The following is a 22,193-nucleotide window of genomic DNA, read 5'->3' as shown; positions in this document are numbered from 1 at the left end:
CTGTAGGGAGACTGTTCCAAAAATTTTAACCTTAACCATTAAAGATCCATGAGCCAACCATATGAAACATCCCCTTTTCACATCTACAAGGGAAAGAATTTCTAATCTGTATTGCATGTCTTCTGGAAGTTGTTTGGGAATCCTCAAGCTGAGAATTCTGCAGATAAAGAATTTAACTACTACAGTAATGTCCTTTTCTTTATCCAAGTTTTTCTGAAGCTTATGATGGTGAGGAAGATGGCTGAGTCCTTAGGATCTAAAGCTGGGGATCTCAGACCTCCTCTTCCAGAAGTCCTCTAGCTCTGCCTCATGCTTGGTAGTTCCTGCTGATACTGCCTAAATTCTAGCAAGTGCCTCACCTGCCATTCTCCCCACAATCCCAATCTATGAGAGCAAGGGGCTATTACATTCTGGGCTGCCTTTCTGGCAATTAAAAGGATAAAAAGCAGAAAAGTTAAATGATCTCAATAGTGAAATAATTCTACTTCTCATGGCCATGTATAGCTTGTCACTAATTTCACAGGAGATACTTTTTTAAAAAGAAAGAATATATAGATTTTTTTAAAAAAACCTTATCTTTAAATATTAAAATACAAATATCCACTCTTAGTAAATATGAATTACAGAGCTGTTTAGATCATGGACAGCAACTTAAAAGAATATTACATCAGAAAATGCAATTCTCCAGGCAGATCACAAAAAATATCTGCTACAAATAGCATGCTTCCTATCAGAATCTCAGAACAGATAATGGAGGGATTCTATATGTTCTGTATGTTCTCAAGTCCCGGTGTTTCTAACTCATACAGAGAAATAAAAGACAATTAGACTTAGCACCACACAGAAACATAAATGAAAAACCTAGCACAAGTTCCTATGTAGAACATTGTTTACCTATATCTACAGAATCTCCTGAAACAGATGCTTTCTCTGCTTAAATTACCTGGGCTTCCTTTTCCTTTTGGGGAGAGATTCCACTTTAATCAGAAGGTGCTAGGGTTACGGCAGCTCCCACTTTTTCCAGCCTTGATTCAGAGACTTCTGTTTTTTCTCTTCTCTAGCAGAGGGAGGGGCTTGGGTAATCTGACTGTGTGTGATTAAGAGACATACCTGCTACTGGGGATGTGGACTGCGTGCCTGAGTCTGTGTCCTGCAATCCAGCATGGTCAACATTTAAAAAATATGGCAACACTCCAGCTGCTTTTATTAAGTGTGATTCCATCGTTCTGAGCAGAACTCAGAAGTAAAGGAAATTAACCCCTTGTTAAAAAGAGCTGCCACTGTTCCCCAAATTGGTGGAGAAATTAAATGCATTAAAACATGATTATTTAGCATCCCAGGCTCAGTCAGATCAAACTTAGATTGGGTTCTTTGCACATTTTTTGCAATCAGTCCATTTTGTATTTAATGAGCTAGTGTTGTGCCATTTCTTCTGTCACAGCTGTGCCCAAAGTTGAATTCTCTGAGCCTCCTGATCGCATTTCTTTGGTATCCTGGATATGTCCTCTGTGTGACAGGTCTTGATTACCGGTGTGGTTGATTCCATATAAACATTAATGAACATATTTGCATAAAGCCCTGTTTGGGCATCATACCTTTGTTCTGTTCTTGCTTCCTTTAAAGGAATTTGAATTCAGAAAGACAATCCCTTGCCCCAGTTTGACAGTCCTATATACAGCAGTCTCATGTCCAGGCCAAAAGTGAATGGATCAAGTTTGTGTTAATGGTTTTCCTACTAACAGATTAAGGTGCTATTGTATCTAATCATTTTGGCCGGGTGCAGAGGTTAAATTCAACTGCCCCCTTTTCGAATGTTAATTATGGCACCTGGGGGGAAGAACCTGCCTGGACTTGTTTCAGTTCCTCTTTCTCTTCTGTGCCGGCATGTAGCAAGCCAGGTAGCTCTCAATGAGAGCTAAGTCCTTTAAATATGTTTTGCTTTTGTTTTTGCTTTCTGTAAATAAATTATTTTTATAGATATGCCTGGTGTGTATGACTTTTCTGATCTCTCCTGGGCTAAAGGCTTTCCCAGCAATCTGCCAACAGGTTATGTGCCCAGTAAACAGCCCAGTAAGCCCAGTAAAACCCAGAGAGAAAAGAGAGATCAGCTCCACACCTCATGCACAATTTAAAGGCAGGTAGCAAAGACCTGTGAAGATTTTCTTTGGAGCCGCCTGGAGATTTTCCAGCAACTGCCGGTCTACAGGACAAAGAAGCTAGCTGAGGTGACTTGCAAAAGAAGGAAGAAGCCATGGCTACCTCCCAGCCCTCAGCGATGCCCCTGGAGCGCCTATCAGAGACCAACTATTTGAATTGGGCCCTGAAGATGGAGATGTATCTTCGCAGAGAGAATCTTTGGCTGCCAATTGGTGAGCAAAACCCCCAAAATCCCAGTGCTGAATGGCTGAGACAGGATGAACGGGCTAGAGCCACCATTATCCTGGGAGTTGAGGACAATCAGCTAGTCCATGTGCGAGGCATGCAGTCTGCAAAGCAACTTTGGGATGCTTTGAGAGACTTATATGTAAAGGCAACAGCAGGGAGTAAAGTTACTCTGACGAAAAAGCTGTACAAAGCCTACCTTGCAGAAGGAGATAGCCTTCCTGAGCACCTGCATTATATTCAGCAGCTGTTTGTTGAGTTGCAGGAGAGAGGAATGGAATTTACACCTCTCACAAAATCATATATCCTCCTGTCCTCATTGAATGAAACATGGGACATGCTGATTTGTACCCTGGAGGCTCTGCCTGAAGCAGACCTCACCCCATCGTATGTTACACAGCACTTACTCGCTGAATGGGAGAAGAGAGAGGAAAGATCCTCCCCATCTCTTCTGGAAAGCTGCAATACCAGAAAATGAGGGAAAAGAAGGGAAAGGAAGCTGAGGCCACAGCGCTAGCCAGCCAGCGATGCTTCACTTGTGGTTCAGCTGGACATTTGCAAAGAGACTGTGCCATGAGACCCAAGAGTAGAAAGACAGAGAAGAAGAACACAAGGGCAACACAGAAGAAGGCTCTTCAGACAACCCAAATTGCACAGGTTGCTGAGAAGGGTAATTCTGATGTATGGGTGTTAGATTCTGGGGCCAATTGTCATTTATGTAATTGTAAAAGCTCTTTTGTGTCACTGTCTAAAACTGAAAGACAAAGTGTATCTTTGGCTGATGGGTCTGTGACCAAAATTATGGGACAAGGTGACTTGTATTTATCCTGCTTGGGCGAAACTGTAAAAGGTGTGTTGTATGTGCCAAATTTACAATCAAACCTTTTATCTGTGGCACAATTGGCTGCAACAGGGTATATCATAACATTTAAGAAAAATGGTTGTAAGATATGAAAAAATGGGAAATTGTGTGCTACTGGTATGTTAAAAGACTCCTTGTACATTGTGCAAAATGCAAGGCAGCCAAGCTGCAAGGCTGCAGTTGGCAACACTCCATATCATGACCAATGTGTACACCTGATGCACAGGAGATTTGGTCATGCTAATTTCAAGTATATAGCACAAATGCCACAGCTGTGTGCTGACCTAAAGATAAAACCCTGTGATAAATACTTAGACTGTGTAGTTTGCAAAGAATGCAAAACACTAAAAACTCCTGTGAGTAAGCACAGTGACAGAGTTACAACTAGACCTTTGGAAATTGTACACTCTGACATTATTGGTCCTCTTGCTCCAAGTCTTGGACAAGCAAGGTATGCAATGACCATCATTGATGATTTCTCAAGATACACATTTATCTACATCTTAAAACATAAAGATGAGGTATTTGAGAAATTTAAAAGTTTTGTGACATGGGCAAATGGAAAATTCCCTAGGCCTGTATCTGCACTCCAGTGTGATAGAGGAGGAGAATACCTTTCTCACAAATTCAGAAGGTTCCTAGTGGAAAAGGGGATAGAACAAATTCTTTCTAACCCTTACACCCCTCAGCAAAATGGTGTTGCTGAAAGAAAGGGCAGAACCTTGCAAAATGTGATGGAATGCATGCTTAAAGATTCACATTTATCTTTTAAGTATTGGGGAGAGGCCATATCTACTGCTTGTTATGTACAAAACAGATTGTATAACTCTGTGATTCAGGACACTCCATTCCATTTGTTTTATGGTGTGAAACCAAAGGTAAACCATCTTAGAGTGTTTGGTAGCACTGCATGGGTTCACATTCCAAAACAGCAGAGAAGGAAAGGAGGCCCCACAACAAAGAAAGCCATCTTTGTTGGCTATGAACAAAGCCAAAGGAGCTACAGGTTCATAGTGGGAGAGAAATTAATAATTAGCAAAAGCGCTTCTTTTGCTGAACAAAACTGGGGGAGATTAAACTCTAGCTCTCCAGTTGATCTGACCACCACAAGAGAACAGCAAGGACTTGCTGATGGTGATTTTTTGCCTGATGAGGACATTAAACCAGAAAAGCAAACTGAAGATCTGTCTGATGAGACAGATGCTTCTCAGGAAAGTGATAGGAGTCAAAATTTAAGCCCTGTATTACCTCGCAGATCTCAGAGGAGTAGTAAAGGCGTTCCTCCATCACGTTTTCAGGCTGAAACAGTAAAGGCTTTTCACATATTCACAGAACCTGAGTCTTTAGAACAAGTGAATGCTTTACCACCTGAGATTGCACAAAATTGGCATTCTGCCATGCAACAGGAATTAGCATCCTTGAAAGAAAATAAAACATGGAAACTGGTAAATCTACCTCCCAATGAACGCTGTCTAGATTGCAGGTGGGTTTTCAAACTGAAAAGGGATGCTGATGGCGAAATCCAAAAATATAAAGCAAGGTTGGTTGCAAAAGGGTTCACTCAAAGGAAAGATTTAGATTTTGACAAGACTTTTGCACCAGTTACTAAAGGTGAATCAATTAGATTACTGTTAAAAGTTGCTGCACTGAAAGGAATGTCAGTTAACCACTATGACATTCAAACTGCATTTCTCTATGGTGATTTAGACCACAGATTATACATGCAGCAACCCCCTGGCTATGAAAAAGGGGAGAATCTAGTCTGTGAACTGCAGAAGTCAATCTATGGGTTAAAACAAGCTGCTAGATCCTGGAACCAAAACGTAGATGAAAAACTGCAGAATTTTGGTATTGAAAAAGGAAAAGCAGATCCATGTGTATATATGAAGGAGGACAAACAAGGCTGTATGTATCTGTGCATTTATGTTGATGATTTGCTGCTGTTCACACCAACAGAAAAACAAAGGCTTGATTTTGAAGCCTGCATGAAAAGCCATTTCATATTAAAAAGCCTTGGAGTTGTGACAAATTACCTAGGTTTGGAAAAACACAGGAAGAAGAATGGTAGCTTTCTGTTAAACCAAAGGGGAGATAATGGTAAAATAATGTGAATGAAAAGACATACAGAGTTGTCAGAGAAGATTGTTTTGCATCTTAATCTATAGTATAAAAAGGGGAGTGTTAATGGTTTTCCTACTAACAGATTAAGGTGCTATTGTATCTAATCATTTTGGCCGGGTGCAGAGGTTGAATTCAACTGCCCCCTTTTCGAATGTTAATTATTGCACCTGGGGGGAGGAACCTGCCCGGACTTGTTTCAGTTCCTCTTTCTCTTCTGTGCCGGCATGTAGCAAGCCAGGTAGCTCTCAATGAGAGCTAAGTCCTTTAAATATGTTTTGCTTTTGTTTTTGCTTTCTGTAAATAAATTATTTTTATAGATATGCCTGGTGTGTGTGACTTTTCTGATCTCTCCTGGGCTAAAGGCTTTCCCAGCAATCTGCCAACAGTTTGTTTGTGACTGAGTGGAAGGGGAGTATTTAGGGATTAAAAATACAGATTGCCAATATTTCTTGTGAATTTTGCCATTTTGATTGTGGGAGCTACTGCATGAAACTCAAATTCACTGTAAGTATATTTGTTGCCAAGGAATGTACATCTTGCACCTTTGGGTGTATAAAAAATATTAATGCACAGGTTAACATTATTGGTTGCTTTTAGTTGCAAAGTGTGATATTAAAATGAATTTGCAGATAGGACTGGGTATGTGGTAGTGGTTTTTTAAGATAATGAGAGCAAGGATGTACAATATGTGTCCTGCCAAGTTACTGCTGAATTATAATTTTAATATGATAAAAATGGAATATTATCGAATACATGGCAAGTAATCATATATAACTGTATTGAATTACATCATCATCATCATCATCATCATCATGCTGAATCAATCCACTGCAGGGTGAAGTCCTCTTCACTGAAGGTTATATAATGAATCTACCATACTGGTACCATTTGGCTTGGTAAATAAATGTTTTTGACTTCCCAGTCTAGGTGAGACAGAATGACTGGCTCAAAGTCACCCAGCCAGCTTCTGTGTCTGAGGAGAACTAGAACCTTGGTCTCCCTGCTCCTAGTTCAGCTTCTTGTCTTCTTGTCCACTGGCTCTCTTTGAATTGTTTAAAATTTTAATTCAAATAAGTGAAATCAAATTCAGATTTTTTTATTGATTCTGACCATTTTTTAAAATGAACTGCTTCTGTTGTTTCTTCTGTGCTCTCTCCCTCCTTCTAGTTGTAAAAGGCAGTGGAGTATCAGGACCAGAAGTTCCCATTAACGTCCCAACTAGAAAATCATAAATTCCTCCCCCCTCCTCTTCCTCTTGTATTCTGATCTTTCTCAAGAGGTCTGGGCAGGTTACATGAGGTCTCCAGCTTATCCCATAACAACATTGTGCGGTAGATTGGCCTGAGAAAGAGAGTGGCTTGCCCAAAGTAATCCAGGGCATTTTTATTGTTGACCATGGACTTGAACCTGGATGAAAGTTCATGAAAGCACAATCAAGAGAGTCCTGAAACCATGTAATTTTGCTTTACATGCCTCACCAAAATTTCTGTCATTAGTATAAAAATCCAGGGCACTTCTAGAAATGTTGAATGGATTTGGATGGAGAGAGAGACAGAGATACAGATTTCCCTCGTTTTATGCAAATTTGCTGTTATGCAATTGATCATTTTCATCCAAGAATTCACTTTAAATTTCACTTTAAAATTGCAGTTATGCAACTTGTGCAAGGATAGCCAATTTGCACCAAAGATCTGAAAATATGCCAAGATTTCTTCCTACTTCAATCACATGAGTATTTTCCCCTTTCTGCACCGATGCATTTACCATTGTGTTATGCAGTAGTTCTAGTCTGTCTCCCACTTATTTCCATACCTGCAGTAGGATCTACTATTTATTACGTTACTATGGGATCAAAATGGCCATCACAACTTGTTCAAATCCTTACCCCAAATGAAAAGGAAAGGACTCTCTAACACTAGAAACAAGGCTGGACACCAGCTGAAGCTGGTGAAAGATCCTGTGCTCTAGGATGGACTTTTAACCTGGGCAAATCTACTGTGTACAACATAAGGAAGAATGCTAATAAAATTTGTAGTGGTGTCCTTGGTGCTGTCTGAGCTTGGCTGTTTACTTGCAGATGTTTCATTACCCAACTAGGTAACTTTATCAGTGCACTGATGATGTTACCTAGTTGGGTAATGAAACATCTGCAAACAAACAACCAAGCTCAGAGAGCACCAAGGACTCCACAGTTCAATTCTGACCTACTATATTCTCTTCTGTTGAAAATTTGTAGTGCTGTGATGCATTCTTCCTCTTTGAGTGCCATGATAACCATGTGCATTAGAAATTAAGCTACAGAAAATATGGAGAAAATCTTTCATTGTACATAGAATATGAGACAAGGAAGAAAATATCTTTGAGTAATGTAGTGCTTAAGAATAAGGCTATAAAAATGTATGAGCATGTTTGCCAATGCATTTGGGTTACAAAATGTGACATTATATCCTACAGACCGCTTTTTTCTACTGGTTCAGTGTCTTGTTTTATGTGAATTTACTTTATCCAAAGTTTTCAGGGAATGTGTGTGTATAAGTTTATGTCTCTCTGTGTGCATACTTGAAATAATTGAGTAACAGTGCATGCAGCTTTCCAGAGAGAAATTATGCATGACTATGGAGGCAAAGAGAGCCAGTTTGGTGTAGTGGTTAAGGCACCAGGCTAGAAACTGGGAGACTGTGAGTTCTAGTCCCACCCTAGGCACGAAGCCAGCTGGGTAACTTTGGGCCAGTCACCCTCTCTCAGCCTAGGAGGCAGGCAATGGCAAACCACTTCTGAAATCTTGCCAAGAAAACTGCAAGGACTAGTCCAGGCAATCACCAGGAGTCAACACTGAGTTGAAGGTACCAAAAAAAGAAAAAAAAGGCAAAGGAGAGACTGCATAGCAGCACTTTCTTCTTCAACTTAACCGTGAGAGCAGCGTTCATTTGGTTCCGGTCTTAACTACTTCCTTTCAAGCAAGTCATTGTAAGAAAACTGCAACTTTCAGAAATTGTGCCCCCTTTTGGTTGTTTATCCCTTCTTCTCAACCCATTCATCAGTTCCGATTTATGCTGTTTAGATGGCAAGCCTATGTTCCAAGACTGTCTTCTTTTTAAGTTTTGTACAATGTCTAATGCAATTCAGGCTTCTTGGGAGTAAGCAATTGCCACACTTGGGAAAATTCCTGGGCCATGACTCCTGTATGAAGAAAGTCAGTTAGGGCTAATACCAAGATTTTTCATTAAACAAAAAAAACACTGTGAAAGGTTCAGAGCTTCATTTTTCAATACAAGATGCAGCAGCTGTGGTGATGTCAGCAGTACCCAACCTTTCTGCTTAGCACCACAAAAAACTACCTAGTAAACATTGGTCCTGTAAGTAAAACAGGACCATTTGTTATATCTAAAACAGACAACAGGACAAAATAGAGTGGAATGAGTGTTGGCTGGGCAGACTAAGTTAGGCTTATTTGTTCGTTTGTTTATTATTAAACTTATTGTACCATCAACTACCAAAGTTTGCCTGTCTCAGTATTGCTTGCTATCTTTTGTTTTAGAATGTAACAAAGACAGTGGAAGAAGCAAAACCTGAGCCTCCTACAATCCAAGAGCTGAAGGACAAGATTAGCAATTACAACTCAAAAGTCAACAATTGCTTGCTGATGAAGCTGGTTGGTATTGCAGTTTGGGATATTACTTCCTACTTTTGTTACAGTGGCTCTTAAAACTATTTTCCCTTTCAGCATTTATGATGGGAGACTTGCTATGTTCTAGGGTAACCAATCTGTCTACCGCTCTAGGAGCCCCAGAAAAATGTGAACATTACTTCTCTGAAATAATAAATTAAATCCTGACTTCTGTTAATTGGAGTTCTCTATAAAAGGGTGGCTATGTTTACTAGGCTGTGCAACACTTTGGATTCAAAGGCAAAACAGTGTATTGGAGCACACTAGGTTATACATGCAGCACACATTTGCAGTTTCTTCTTCAACCAAATGCCTCTTTTCCTGGGATCACCCTGCAGTTGCAGGGGCAGCTGTAGAATCTCATGAAAAAGTGGGGTAGCTTTAAGGAGTTGCAGACAGATGCTATGTCTATGCACTCTCTGAATCACCTTTTTGCCTTCAGATATGAAGTGCTGCACAGCCCTAATGTTTACTTTCTGAGCTTTGAGAAGAAGAATGGCCAGTCGAACTATCTAAAGCAGTGTTTCTCAATCTTGGCAGCTTTAAGATATGTGGACTTCAACTCCCACAATTCCCCAGCCAGCCATGCTGGGTGGGGAATTCTGGGAGTTGAAGTCCATGTATCTTAAAGTTGCCAAGGTTGAGAAATACTGACCTAAAGCAAAAGTGCTGGTGCTTTATGAGTGACTATTAAGTAAGCAGTTGTCAAAACCAGCTTTTCTTATGCCTGTCCTCCCTTCTTATCTGGAGCCTTCAGTTACATGAACGGTGTACGGGCCACGTTGGTTGTTCTACATGAATTGCATTTGGATTTTATGTTACTTCATGGATACCACTGCATTTACTGGAATTTATTAGTATTATTTTGTCACACATTTGATGTAACATCCCTCCTTTATTGATATACAGCATCTTGAGTGGCAGAGAAAACCCATTAATTTATTCAGTCCTTTGTTTGCTTTTCCTTCATCTGAAGATGCCTTATAGGTTGTATCCCCCATACAGGCCTTTGGATAGATTTCTGCTGGTCTGCAATAGAACATAGTGGGAGGCCACCTTATTGAGGAACTTATCCAATGAGTTTTACAGCTTGGCTTTCTTGGGTTCCTTGCAGCCATTTCTCTGATACTGGAGTACTGCATTGCATGGCTTACACAATTTCTGAAAAGTAGAGTAGTCCTAGTTATGCTTGTCAACCACTATAATGAAATGTATTTTGTTGCTATCTTTTAGCTTTACGTGGGACCCCAATAGCCCTGACAGGCTTTGAATAGAGCAATTATTTGTTGTTTACATCTGGGCCAAATAGTTTCCAGTCTGGACTAAAAAAACACTGGCCCAACTCCCCAAGGCTAAGCTACCTCACAGAATTGCTGTAAGGGAAAGCAGGATGCCAGGAAGATAGACAAGTAGGTATAAGTACTTGCTTTAGCAGACAAGTGGCTGTACTTCTAAGATTGGGTCTGTGTTCCCGTGGCATTGATTTCACTAAAACTCTGTGGGATTGGTACAGGTTTTATTAGTTCAAATAGGCAACCTTGGCCAGGCTCCACTTTTAAAGGTCTAGTTTATTTACTTTGTCTTAATGATGGTTCACAGGGATTCTGATTAGAAGCGTGATTTTTAAGAGGCTGATCCAAAGGAAAAGCACTCTTTGAATTGAGGAGGGTTTGGAGGTCTCTCTCCATCAGCTGAACTCCTTTTCTGGACCTGCTGTTTGAACCACATAGCAGCTGTGATGACTGTTCTGTAGCTAATTGGAGCCTTTCTTGGAAACATTCTGTAGTCTCTGCAAATGTCCTCTGAATATCAGCTAATGATTTTCCACAAATAACTGTGGCTCTATTATTCTAGCTAGATGAGTTGAGATGAACCCAACCTATCGCCTCGCAAAGTGGTTCAGCATCTGTCTCAGTTGCTTTTATGGAAGAACAACATTTTTTTCCACTACAGAATATGTATCAGCCAAAGTGCAGGGAGCTTGATAAATTACCTTTCAGTGTGCATTCTTGATTAAGTTTTTCCCTGCAGTATCTTTAAGGAGCATCATAGACAAGTCCATTCCAGTTCAAAGTTTATGGGGGGAAAAGATAATTTTTCACTCAGTCCAAAGTATCCTGGGCATCTTTCAAAGTAATTGGATAAACCAACTGTCTACTTATTTAAATATTTGCGTTCTGTCTTTCTAAGGAAAAGAACTTGCCACAAAGCATTGTGTGGCTTAAAACACCCCAAAGAATGATTATAAGAACACTGCGGCCAAATAACTGTCTAGCGAGTACAAATCAGTGGCACTGACCCTCCTGGCCACTTGAATTCTGTGGCTTGACCTTGTTGCCCTTCTAGAGTTGCCAGCTCCTGATATTGTGATGAAGTAAAGTAGACAGACTCCCTTGGAATCAACAGGACTGCATCCCTTTGCACATTTCCTTCTCTCCAAAAAATCTATAGAAAAAGTGTAGTACTAAAAGAATTGGAGGGAGTGAAATAAATGAACCTGCATTCTTATATTGAGTCTAAAAAGAAATTTTTTAAAAAAGGATACCTGGAGGAATTCGAACTATGGGCAGTAGCTGGACCAGGCTTTAGAATTGTAGTTCATGTATTGAAACCAGATAATCACTCTTATTTTAGTGGATCTTCTCCAAGTATAAATATGAATGGATTCAATCAATGAAAATTTTTAAGTGAGAAAAGAAAAAAGTGGTGAAATTGGGTATGTCTTGGTACATACTGTAGTCTGAATGAGGTAGGGCTAAGAAGTCTTCCCATTCATAAAAAGAAATCCAATTCAGCAGAATTTTAAAGTGGTTTTCTGTGTCACTGCCAAGGCTGTCCCTCAGCCTATACTGTTTACAGACCTTTCACCTAAAATAAAAAGAATAAGCAAATAAAGTAATTTCCTGTTACCACGAGAGACCTATCTGGTGCAATCCTGATATCCTATCTGATGCAATCCTGCTTAAGTTCAGAACTGGAATGCTCAAGACTGACTGGACTGTTCTAGTTATGTATAGATTTTCAGAAAGCTAAAGTGGTGATTAGAAAGGCTGTTGTTGTTCTTTGACTCTCTCACACATTTAAATTGCTTGGAACAGAGAGTATTTGTGAAAATGTTTCAGAAAGTAGATATATGTAATCATATGCTGTAGTTTCCAGGGTATTGCATGGCTGGATGTTAGATCTAGAGGTCACTTGATTGCAAAAAAACTTTCAGATTTTCTTCAGAGAAATAATCTGAATTGCATCTTTCAAGTCATTTAGGAAATAAAGATCAAAAGAAAAATAATCTGCCTTTAACTAATTTCAGGCTTTTTCCCCCTCATTTCTCCCCAATCTCCAGAATGATGATGGCACTTACACAGGTTTCATCAAAGTGCACCTAAAACTGAGGCGCCCTGTGACAGTCCCAGCAGGGATTAGGCCACCATCTATCCATGATGCTCTCAAGGAGGTCAACTTAGCCAATATGACAGAGAAAAGAACATCATTCTACCTGCCATTGGATGCCATCAAGCAGTTACACATCAGCAGCACAACAACTGTGAGTGAGGTGATCCAGGGACTTCTGAAGAAATTTATGGTGGTGGACAACCCACAGAAATTTGCACTTTTCAAACAGATGCAAAAAGATGGTCAAGGTGAGAAAGACACAAGATAACTATTACATGTTGCAAAGAGCTTCCTGCCCTATAAGTGACCATCCATGCAAATGGTCCACCTGCTGCCGTGCAGTCAGCCATAGGTGCTGCCTCTGCTGTGCTCCCTGGCAAGTCTGCTAGGATCCTATCATCTTTTGTTATATCAGTCTCCCAGAGGAGCCCAAAGCAGTCAAACAATAAGCAATCAATCAGTCTTAAGTAAAACTATACAATACTAACAATTCTTAAAATAATAAATACAAACATTAGAACAAGATTAGTTTTTAAAAAAAGAAAAGCAGTAGAGCAAGGTGAAAGAGAAGAAAAAAATCTATTAATCTAATCAAGCTTCCTTTTGACTATCTTAGCTCTCTGGGCAGAATAAACTTCAATAATTATGGTAAAGGCTTTACAAAAAAATAATCTATTGGAAAGTCACATGGGGAGAGCCTTAAAAGTGATCTTTGAGAGACCTGTTGTAGAATCTCTATTTTTATTTTGCCCAATGACACACTTCGAAATGCGAGATCAAAATGTCCAGGTCTACTTTCATAGTCTGTGATAGAAACATGAATGGAATCATGCTTCATTTTCTTGGAAATAAATAGGATTTTCTTAAATTACAAATCAGCTTGAATCGGTTTTCTCCATGTTATATTTTGGATTTAATGTACCAAAATGAAGACATTATAGAGCTTATTCATTTTGGGATGGTATCTGGAGAAAAATCTGCTTGTTGATGGACCCTTAATTTCTGGTAGGTATCCAATCCAATGTAGGACGTCCTTCCTTAAGGCAGGCGATACTTGACTTTGATAGAAACCTGGCCTTGACATCATGCTACTGTTTCCAGTGTCTGTGACATTCATATGCACATTTGTATGTTTTGTAGCTATATAACTATAGCTTTACCTGATCTTATAGCTTATATAGCTTATAGCTTATATATAGCTTATATATAGCATATATAGCTTATATAACTTATACAGCTTAATACCTCATTGGCAACATTCACAGAGTCCCAAGTTCACCTCATGGCACCTTCAATTATATCAAAATTACAAATGGAAAAGCCCTTAGACATGGCATCAACCATTGCTGGGTTAGATAGGCAATAATTATATCCATGAAAAATGCTTGCAGAATTTTGACTTAGAAGCATAAAATTGTCAGGGGCTATTTAGGCTGAACCCATAGGCTGAATCTAGCCCTTTGCTGAGTTCAGGCACCCAAATTAAAGCATCCCTGACAGATGGCTGTCTAGCTTCTACTAGAACATTTCTAACTGAAAGGGAATCTATTACATCTTCTGATAAATGGGTCCAGCACCAAACTACTCTTGTTATGATTTTCTTTTCTAACATTCAGTAGGAATCTGATATATTGATTTTTTAAACAAATTTATAAGGCCACCCAACTCACACACGGTGAGTCCAGGTAGCTTTCCTGAAATTTAAAATCATTATTTTGTATCCTGCCCTCTGGAGAGTGGAGAACAGGTGTTGACCTCTTGTGGTATCTTCTGAGGTATTTGAAGATTGAAATATCTTTCTCAGCCTTCTCTTCTGAAGGCTAAGCATTTCCAGTTACTTCAATTTCTCTTCCTAAAGTTTCATTTTTAGTCCCTTAATAATCTTCATTGCCCTTCTCTGAACCACATCCAGTTCATCTGAATCCATAATGTATGGTGCCTAGAAGGAGGTCTAACTATAGAGTGGAATGTGATTTGGAAACTAAACTTCCATTACTGATGCAAAATCATCATTGGCTGTTTTTGCAGTTACCTTACACTGCCAATTCCTTTTCAATTTGAAGTCAGCTAGTATTCCAAAATCTTTTCACAAATGTTACTATCAGACCAGGTATCCTCCATCTTGTATCTGTTTCCTAATTGCATTGCTTTCAGTTGCTGTTGTTAATTCAGCTCTGTTGTTATCTGTTCACTTCTCTAAACTATTAAGATCATTTTAAATGTTATTTCTGTTTTCTAGTGCATTAACTATCCCACCCATGTTTGTGTTATCTGCACATTTATAAGCATTCCTGCCACCTTTTCACCCTGTTCGTTAAAAAAAAAAAGTTAAAGGGTGCAGGGCCCAGGACTGAACCTTCTGGTTCCCCACTTGATCTCTCTCAACAGTTTGATGAGGAAATTCTTTAACCGAGAGTTGCTTTCCTTCCTGTTACGGCTTTCGGTAAGGGTAAATAGTAAGTGATAATGTCCAGTTTTTGAGACCAAAAAATAAATGTTTGAAATTGCTATAAAGGAAGAAGCACTAACAGCTTTTCTGTCCAGTCTCCTTGATGCTCTATGCATAAGCCTGGCTATAACTACACATGCAAATGTGGAGAGTAAGTAAATTTGCCCTTTCTTTTCAAAGGTCCTAAGTGATTTTTGGTGTCTTATTTTTTTGTAGTTCTTTCTCAGAAGCTCCCAGTCACAGAATACCCATTATACCTCCGGCTGCTAGCAGGCCCTGACACAGATATTCTGAATTTTGTGTTGAAGGAAAATGAAACGGGGGAAGTTGAGGTAGGTCTGAATGCTACCTGGTTTTTTTCTTCCTAACTTGCAAATACACACAAAGATAGAACCATAATACACAAGCAGTTATGTGAATCTATAGGAGAGAACCAGAGTGAGTGGAAAAAACAAACTTCCCATCTTATTATTTCTTATAATAAACACTATTTAGATACTTGTCTTCGAAAATAAGTGGAATATTGAACCAAATACAGAAGTTTTTTAAGCAAAGGGCATTTCATGTCTCATTTAATACCCTGTTAAAATATTTAACATGTTTTATAAAGTTTAATTATACAGGGCAAAATAGTCTTCCTGCAGAGTTCTGGTGCTTAAAATTTAGAAATACAGAGCTAATTGATCAGGCTTCAGTACACAGATTAACGAGGCACCAAGGTACACATTCTTCTGTGCTTCAAAAGTAAAGGACTAAATTCTGAGTCATAGGAATAATTTCCAAATTAAAAACAAGTAAGCCTTCCAAACCTTAGAAATAAGCTTTTAATGCATTTCTTAAAATTTGAATTGTTTGGAAGCTCCTAAAGGGGAATTTCTTTCTTTCAAGGTAACTATAGCAACATGGCTGAGCCTATAGGTGAAAGGACTCAGCCTTCTTTCCCAGAAGCCCTCTGGATTTATAGATACTGTCTTCACCTTCTTACCTTGTAGTAGTAGCTTGGTAATTTCTCTTGCCACCATGTCTCCCAGGGAGCACCTCACCTGACATTCCCCCCACAATTCTAATGTGCAAGAGAGAGAGAGGGCCAAAACTTTTATTATTTTTTAACATGTATAAAATCCTTTTTAACTTAAGTGCCTGTGATGGACTACAGTAACGCAGCTGGCCCTCAGGAAGGAGGGCGCACATTCCAAGGAGGGGGGAGAGACAAGAGACAGCACAGCCTGGAGTTGGACCATGGGAAGAAGAAAATATTCAGATTAGCCACACCCTAGAGCCTCCCAAGGTATATCCATTTAGATTAGAGTAGTACAGATTTAGTTTGGCAAGATTCTGTCTATACAGTGTAAGCAAATAAAGAATCGAACTTGGCTGGATTGATTCTATGTCATGGAACATGACTAGGGCTAGGCCTGACAGTACCCAAAAGTAAAGCTTCAACTTGGTTAAAAAAAGAAAATTCAACTAGTAGGCAACAACAACAGTAACAATAATTTAAAAAATAAACAGGAAGTTACTTGAGCTTCTGGAACCTGACTGATGTATGAGTCTAGGCTGTCATAAAACATATAATTTCTGTTCATTAGAGATAACCTGAAGTCCTCTATTTCTTTGTCCCTGGCTTCTTGGAGTAATTACAGCCATTTATCGTTAACAGTTGGGGAGATGATGGTACAGTCACTTATTTCCCAGCTCATGTATCAGCTTCTTTCTCCATGTCCCTGGACATTTTCTCTATCTAGCAGGGAAAGGGTTGAGTTTACCTATGCCTGAATGGTGCATATTCAAAGACAGATGTTGTCTGGCATTTAGACTGGCAGGGAGACTTTCTGTGAATTCAGCCTGACTTGTTAGGAACATGATATGGTTAGTAATTCTAGGTTTTCAACTCCTTAAACTTGAGGAACCTGTAATTTTTCAGATGTTCCTGAAGTATCAGAAACAACTGGAAGGTTACAAGTTTTGGAATCCTGATTTAAGATGTTGAATATCAGCTTTTACAGAACATGCTGGCAATGTAAAATACTTTACTTCATTCACTTAATGTTTTTCCCCCTTAGGCTCAAAAATCTCATTCTTGAGGATCTCGCTTATTAACATTACAGTCCATCTAATATAAGCTCAGTAGGGGGTCCCCTTCTTGTCCTATCAAAAATGTTTTCATAGAAAATCCAAAACTACTGACAAAAAGATGTCAGAATATTTGAAACATTTTCTACAATCTGATTTATTTTGAAGCTCTTAAAGGAATATTTGAAAGGAAATTAAAACTGTTATTTGCCAGGATCTCTTCATAAGTTATTTTTACAAAGTAGTTCCCTAAACTACATTTTGAATTAGAAGAGATTAAAACATGTTTGTTTATTTATCCAATTTATATGGCTGCCCATCTCAACGACTGACTCTGGATGGCGAACAGAGTTAAAATAGAATAAAACAATAACAATCATTATAAAAATTAAAAATACAGGCAGCTGAGAAACAACAACCCAAATCACTAACACAGCTAAGAAGTGGGTTCCTCACACACTCGGAGCCCTGGACCCAGGCACAGAACCAGGTCTTTAGGGCCTTATGAAAGGCCAGCAGAGTTGGGGCTATCCTGATATCTGGAGGGAGAATGTTCCATAAGGTGGGCACTACGACAGAAAAGGCACGTCTTCTAAGCCCCGCCAACTGGTATTATTTGGCCTATGGGACCCGAAGCATGCCCATCCTGCCTGACTGGATCGGATGTTATAGAAAGTTTGAAAATTAAACAAGAAACTTAGCAAAATATTCAGGTATTAAGTAATGGGTTAAATCTAGACTAGTTATTCTGTTCACACAGAATGGCTTCTTCCCCAATGTTTTTGTATCCCCACTTCACCTGCACTCATGCTGTTGTGGAGGATATTCCAATCCTTTGGAGCAGATTTTCAACTACAGGATGAAGGAGCATTCAGCATAAAATATATTTTTCTATTCCTTCTGCTTAAGTGGCTCACCATCAGTAATAAACTAGATCCAACTGTCTATACCTCCTTTGATTTTCAGCCACTGACCAAAAGAATGATAAAACAAGCAAGCCATGTTCTGGAAAAATCACCCTTTGTAGATATGGGCCCTTTTGTGGTTGAAAGCTGGAAAATGATACAGTGTGTGTAATCTTTCCTATGGGTGGTTTCTGCTTTCCTACCCTGAAAATTTCAGAGTAGCAAGTTCATGCCTTGAAGGAAAATGTGGGATTGCAGAGGGTTCATTATTTGGGGGTGGGGTTTTCTTCTGGCAAGTTAAGTTTGTTACAACTGACATCTTCTTTCACAGGTTAGAATAACATTTATTTTTTTCTGCCAGTTTAAAGCCTCTCTGTCTTTTTACTCCCTTAGTGGGACAACTTCTCTATTCCAGAGCTACAGAATTTTCTAGTAATACTAGAAAGAGAAGAAAAAGACAAAATCCAGCAAGTGCAAAATAAATATGGCAAGTTTAAACAAAGACTGCAAGAGGCCTTGAAAGAAGCAAATGGGAAGCCTGGATAACCAAACATGGCTAGCAACAAACTCAATTTTAGAGTCTAAATAAATAAATAATTATATTTAAAAGAAATAAAAACAAAACCGAACAACTTTTTCTTTCTCAGGACACTTTTCAGTTTGGCTGTAACCCAAGCTTTGCTTAGAACCAGTAGTTACTGAAAGGGAAGCTGATATTCCAATCCACTGACCCTGTAGAACCAGAAGTGGTCGCTGCTTTTCCTTCTCCATGGTCCTACTGCCAGAAAGCTCTGCAATGAATGCTGAATGTCTACCTTATTGGTTGATTTATAGTACAAATGTTAATGCTGGACCAAAACGGCTTTCTCCCTTTCCTGCCATCCTGATACCTCACCTGTGGATTTGTGTTACGTGCAGTGGAAATGTATAGTGAATGTGCTCTCTGTGGTCAATTCATCCACATAACCATCAGCAAACAGAAGAATCTTAGTCTGATATTATGTGAGACACACTATAAAATATGCCAAACATATTGTTGCACAAGAAAATGAACTGAACAATTGCCAAGGAGGCAGCAGCAGATCAGCATGACTGGAGGAATGGCTGCAGACATGAGAAAGAGTACATTCTATCAGAGGGAAAAGTCCCTCTGATGTTAGGATTCTGATGGAAGTGGGGCATTGCATAGCCCTACTTTTGGAACACACTTTCCCCTAATGCAGAACCAGCACTGAAGGCTTTGGCAGCTGATTGTTACATTTACCTTTATCAAAATATGTTGGAAACATTAGTCACATATTACTTGAAATTTATGTGAAGACTCTGAAAGGAACAGGAAATAATCTTGGGTGTTATTGACACTCATATAGTAGAAAATGAGTTGCAACTTGCAACTGTTCAGCTTACTGGCTCTCCCACCTTGCAGGTCATGCAACCTGATTGAAGGTGTAAGTGCCAACTCGCTGGCTCTGTTCTGTTTCTGCAAAAACCAAGTTGAACTGGAAGAATGAAAAAGTAAATGTGACAATAGAACAAATATGAGAAATGGGCAATGCACTTAAAAAAGCAGGCATTGTTATCTAAGCCCTTATAGTTATATAGAATTTCCTGTTTGAAGCTATGCTTCTGATGTAGTTGCAGCTGTATGGGAACTGCTTTTCTGCAAGATGGTCTCACGTATTTGGAACCTGACTCTGAATTATGCACTCACTTATGGTAGGGACAGATAAATCAAGAACAAATATGGCAACTTTGGGGCTATTCAGGCTCAGCCTACAAATCTACAGGATTGCCTCACATTGGAGTAGCTACAGCGTGACTCTGGCTGCAGTTTGCTTGATAATGATGTAGGACGTGAGGCACTCTTTATTCTCCTGCTTATGTGGTGGTCATGTGAGACAAATGATTCCTTCGTTATATTTCCTGCCGCCTCCCTTTTCCGAGTGTGATTTCAACATGAGTTCATTAAGTCAGACGAGGTTTCATGTATTTCCCCTCTGAGGGCTAGCTTAAGCATGCACAAGCCATTTAGTCCAGCTTGTAAATGTCTTGACTCAGTTGCCTGAGCAAACTCAAGGCTCCCTTTCCCCTGCTCTGCAAATACTAGCCTCTTGTTTAAAACAAACGATCATTGCTCTTTCATTAATTTGGTAATCAAGCCAGTACAAAGAGTCTAATTTTATTAGGTAAGGGTTAATCAGTTGTCAGAACCTGATTAGCCTGAATGGCCTTCTTTGAAGATTCTTCAAACATATTTGGGGGGGGAGGCATATAAAGGGGAAAATATGTTTCTAGCAGGGTTATGCATAGAGGTGTACCTTGCGATCAAAAGGAGTGATTCGAACACCTTAAGGAAAAGCAAGGAGTAAATTTAACTAAATTCATGCTGAAGCAAAGCTACACACAAGCTTCCTCAGGACTATAGAAATGGTGGATGAAACAAAAAATGTTCCAGTTGTCTGCATAGTAAGAAGAAAGGGTGAAGTCATTAAACATCTCTCTCTCCAAGAGGGATATTATATATTGTTTCATTTTCATAAAAGAGGGAGGAAAACTGTCTCCTGCTCCTCCCCTTGGCATGTCTTGAACATTTCTACAGAAGGCATGGCTTTTTATGCAATTGATGTGAATGCTGCTGAGTAAGCCTCCTGCAAACAGGCAGGTGGCTTTTTTCTTTAAAAATATTATATAGCTAGGGGCATTAAGCTGAGGGAAAAAATGATGATGCTTAGATTGGGAGAGAATGCGGAGCCATTTGATCTGTGGTAGAACAGAAGCCTTAGGTATGGAGGCCCCAACTTAAAAAGCGCAGACTCCTGCTAGCAGTGCCTTTGTTTAGTATATTATGTTGCTTGCATCTGTTTGTGTGTGTGTGTGTGTGTGTGTGTGTGTCTATTTTTGTTCAGAATGGTCAGCTAAAAACCACATGTACAATCTGTATAGAATGGAATTAGTGAAAGCCTTTATGTGGGTAAATACATTTTTGCAATGCTGTAACTTATTTTTACTACTGTTTCAGCCTTATGACTTTATTTAATGTCACCATCTGACTTTTTTTTTAAAGCTCCTTCTCACTTTGGTTATATGATGCAAACTGTGTAAGAAACTATTAAAATAAAGAACATCTGATATAAAGAATGAGTTCTGTCTTACACTTTTGTGAGGGGCTTACTAGCCACACACAGAGAAACAATTACGTCATATTTTAACAGAGATGTAGTTTTCTACCCCACTGACTCACTGTTCCTAATAGGCAAAGGAACTTGAACTTCCTCTCCCCCATCTGATCATCAACAGAAATCTTTCACTGAGTCTATTTACTATGAAACTTACCTATTTGGTACCATTTCCTTTTGATTTATCCTATACATTTGAGCAAGTAATTCATCTATCTGTGTGAGGAGACATATTCCAATAAATCACACAGTTTAGATCACCAGCAATGCACAGGCCAAATTCCCTCTGAGTTAATACTGCAGCCACTACATGTTGGTGAAGTGGAGATCAGAGCTATTCCACAGTCATGCAAGAGAGAGAGAAAGAGAAACCAGTGGTCTAAAAGCTGGTGTGATGCAGTTGTTAAAGTGCTGGCCTGGGGAGACCCAACTCCAAGTCCACTGTCAGCAATGGAAGCCAGGCCAAGCGCACTCTCTTGAGCTTACCTACTTCCCAGAGTTCTTGTGGGGAAAAATTGGAGGGAGTGTGGCATGCCCCCTTGAGCTCCTGGAGGAAAGGTGGGATATACTGTACATCTAATAAACTTTTTAAGGCAAGAGGCATTCTGTAGGCTGTGACTCCATTTTTTGCAGCCCTTGGTAGCCCTTCTAACTGTAACTTCTAAAAACTGGCTGAGGTTGAAAACACATGAAAACTATTGTGAAAGCTCTAAAATAGGCATTTCACAATTTAAAAAAGGAAAACGCTTCCCTGATTACTCAGCCTTAGTTAAAAAAAAAACTATCCCTGTTTATATGATAGGGCTCCACTCACTTGCAGCCATCAAATTCTAAAAAGTTAACTAGCTTTTTCCAATGAAAAGGCTGGCCATCCCTGGTCTTTTCTTGAGTCATTGCTCTAATTTTCTTTGCAGCAAGAGGGAAATGTGCTTGGTTCAGGAATAAGGTGCAAATGTCTATCATCCTTGTTCAGTAGAAACAGTTCAAAAGAAAGGCTATTGAGTGGAAGGAATTATATTGCTGATATTATAGATACAGGTAGTTCTATTCTGATTATCCTGGTCCTATGAAAAGTTCAGCTATGAAAATTATGATTAGCTTATGATAACTATACAGACTAGATAACTAGCTTATAATAACTACAGAGTTGTTGTTTAGTTTTAGT

The 22,193-nt window shown here is 39.3% G+C and overlaps 1 protein-coding gene across 3 annotated transcripts in view; it reads left to right on the top strand.

Annotated features, from left to right (window-relative positions):
* The window catches only part of RASSF5 (Ras association domain family member 5), a 107,183-nt gene extending 86,222 nt beyond the window's left edge, over positions 1-20,961 (top strand). For all 3 annotated transcript variants that reach the window (XM_063297479.1, XM_063297480.1, XM_063297481.1), the window contains 4 exons: positions 8,904-9,017; positions 12,376-12,673; positions 15,091-15,206; positions 18,246-20,961. In XM_063297479.1, the coding sequence (XP_063153549.1) occupies positions 8,904-9,017; positions 12,376-12,673; positions 15,091-15,206; positions 18,246-18,398 (681 nt within the window). In that variant the 3' untranslated portion in view covers positions 18,399-20,961. The remainder of the gene's footprint in view (positions 1-8,903; positions 9,018-12,375; positions 12,674-15,090; positions 15,207-18,245) is intronic.
* The last annotated feature ends 1,232 nt before the right edge of the window (positions 20,962-22,193 follow it).

This window comes from Candoia aspera, chromosome 3 (assembly GCF_035149785.1).
Source record: "Candoia aspera isolate rCanAsp1 chromosome 3, rCanAsp1.hap2, whole genome shotgun sequence".
Lineage (NCBI taxonomy): Eukaryota > Metazoa > Chordata > Lepidosauria > Squamata > Boidae > Candoia > Candoia aspera.
The sequence above is the reverse complement of the archived record's forward strand: the minus strand, read 5'-3'. Positions and strand labels throughout refer to the sequence as shown.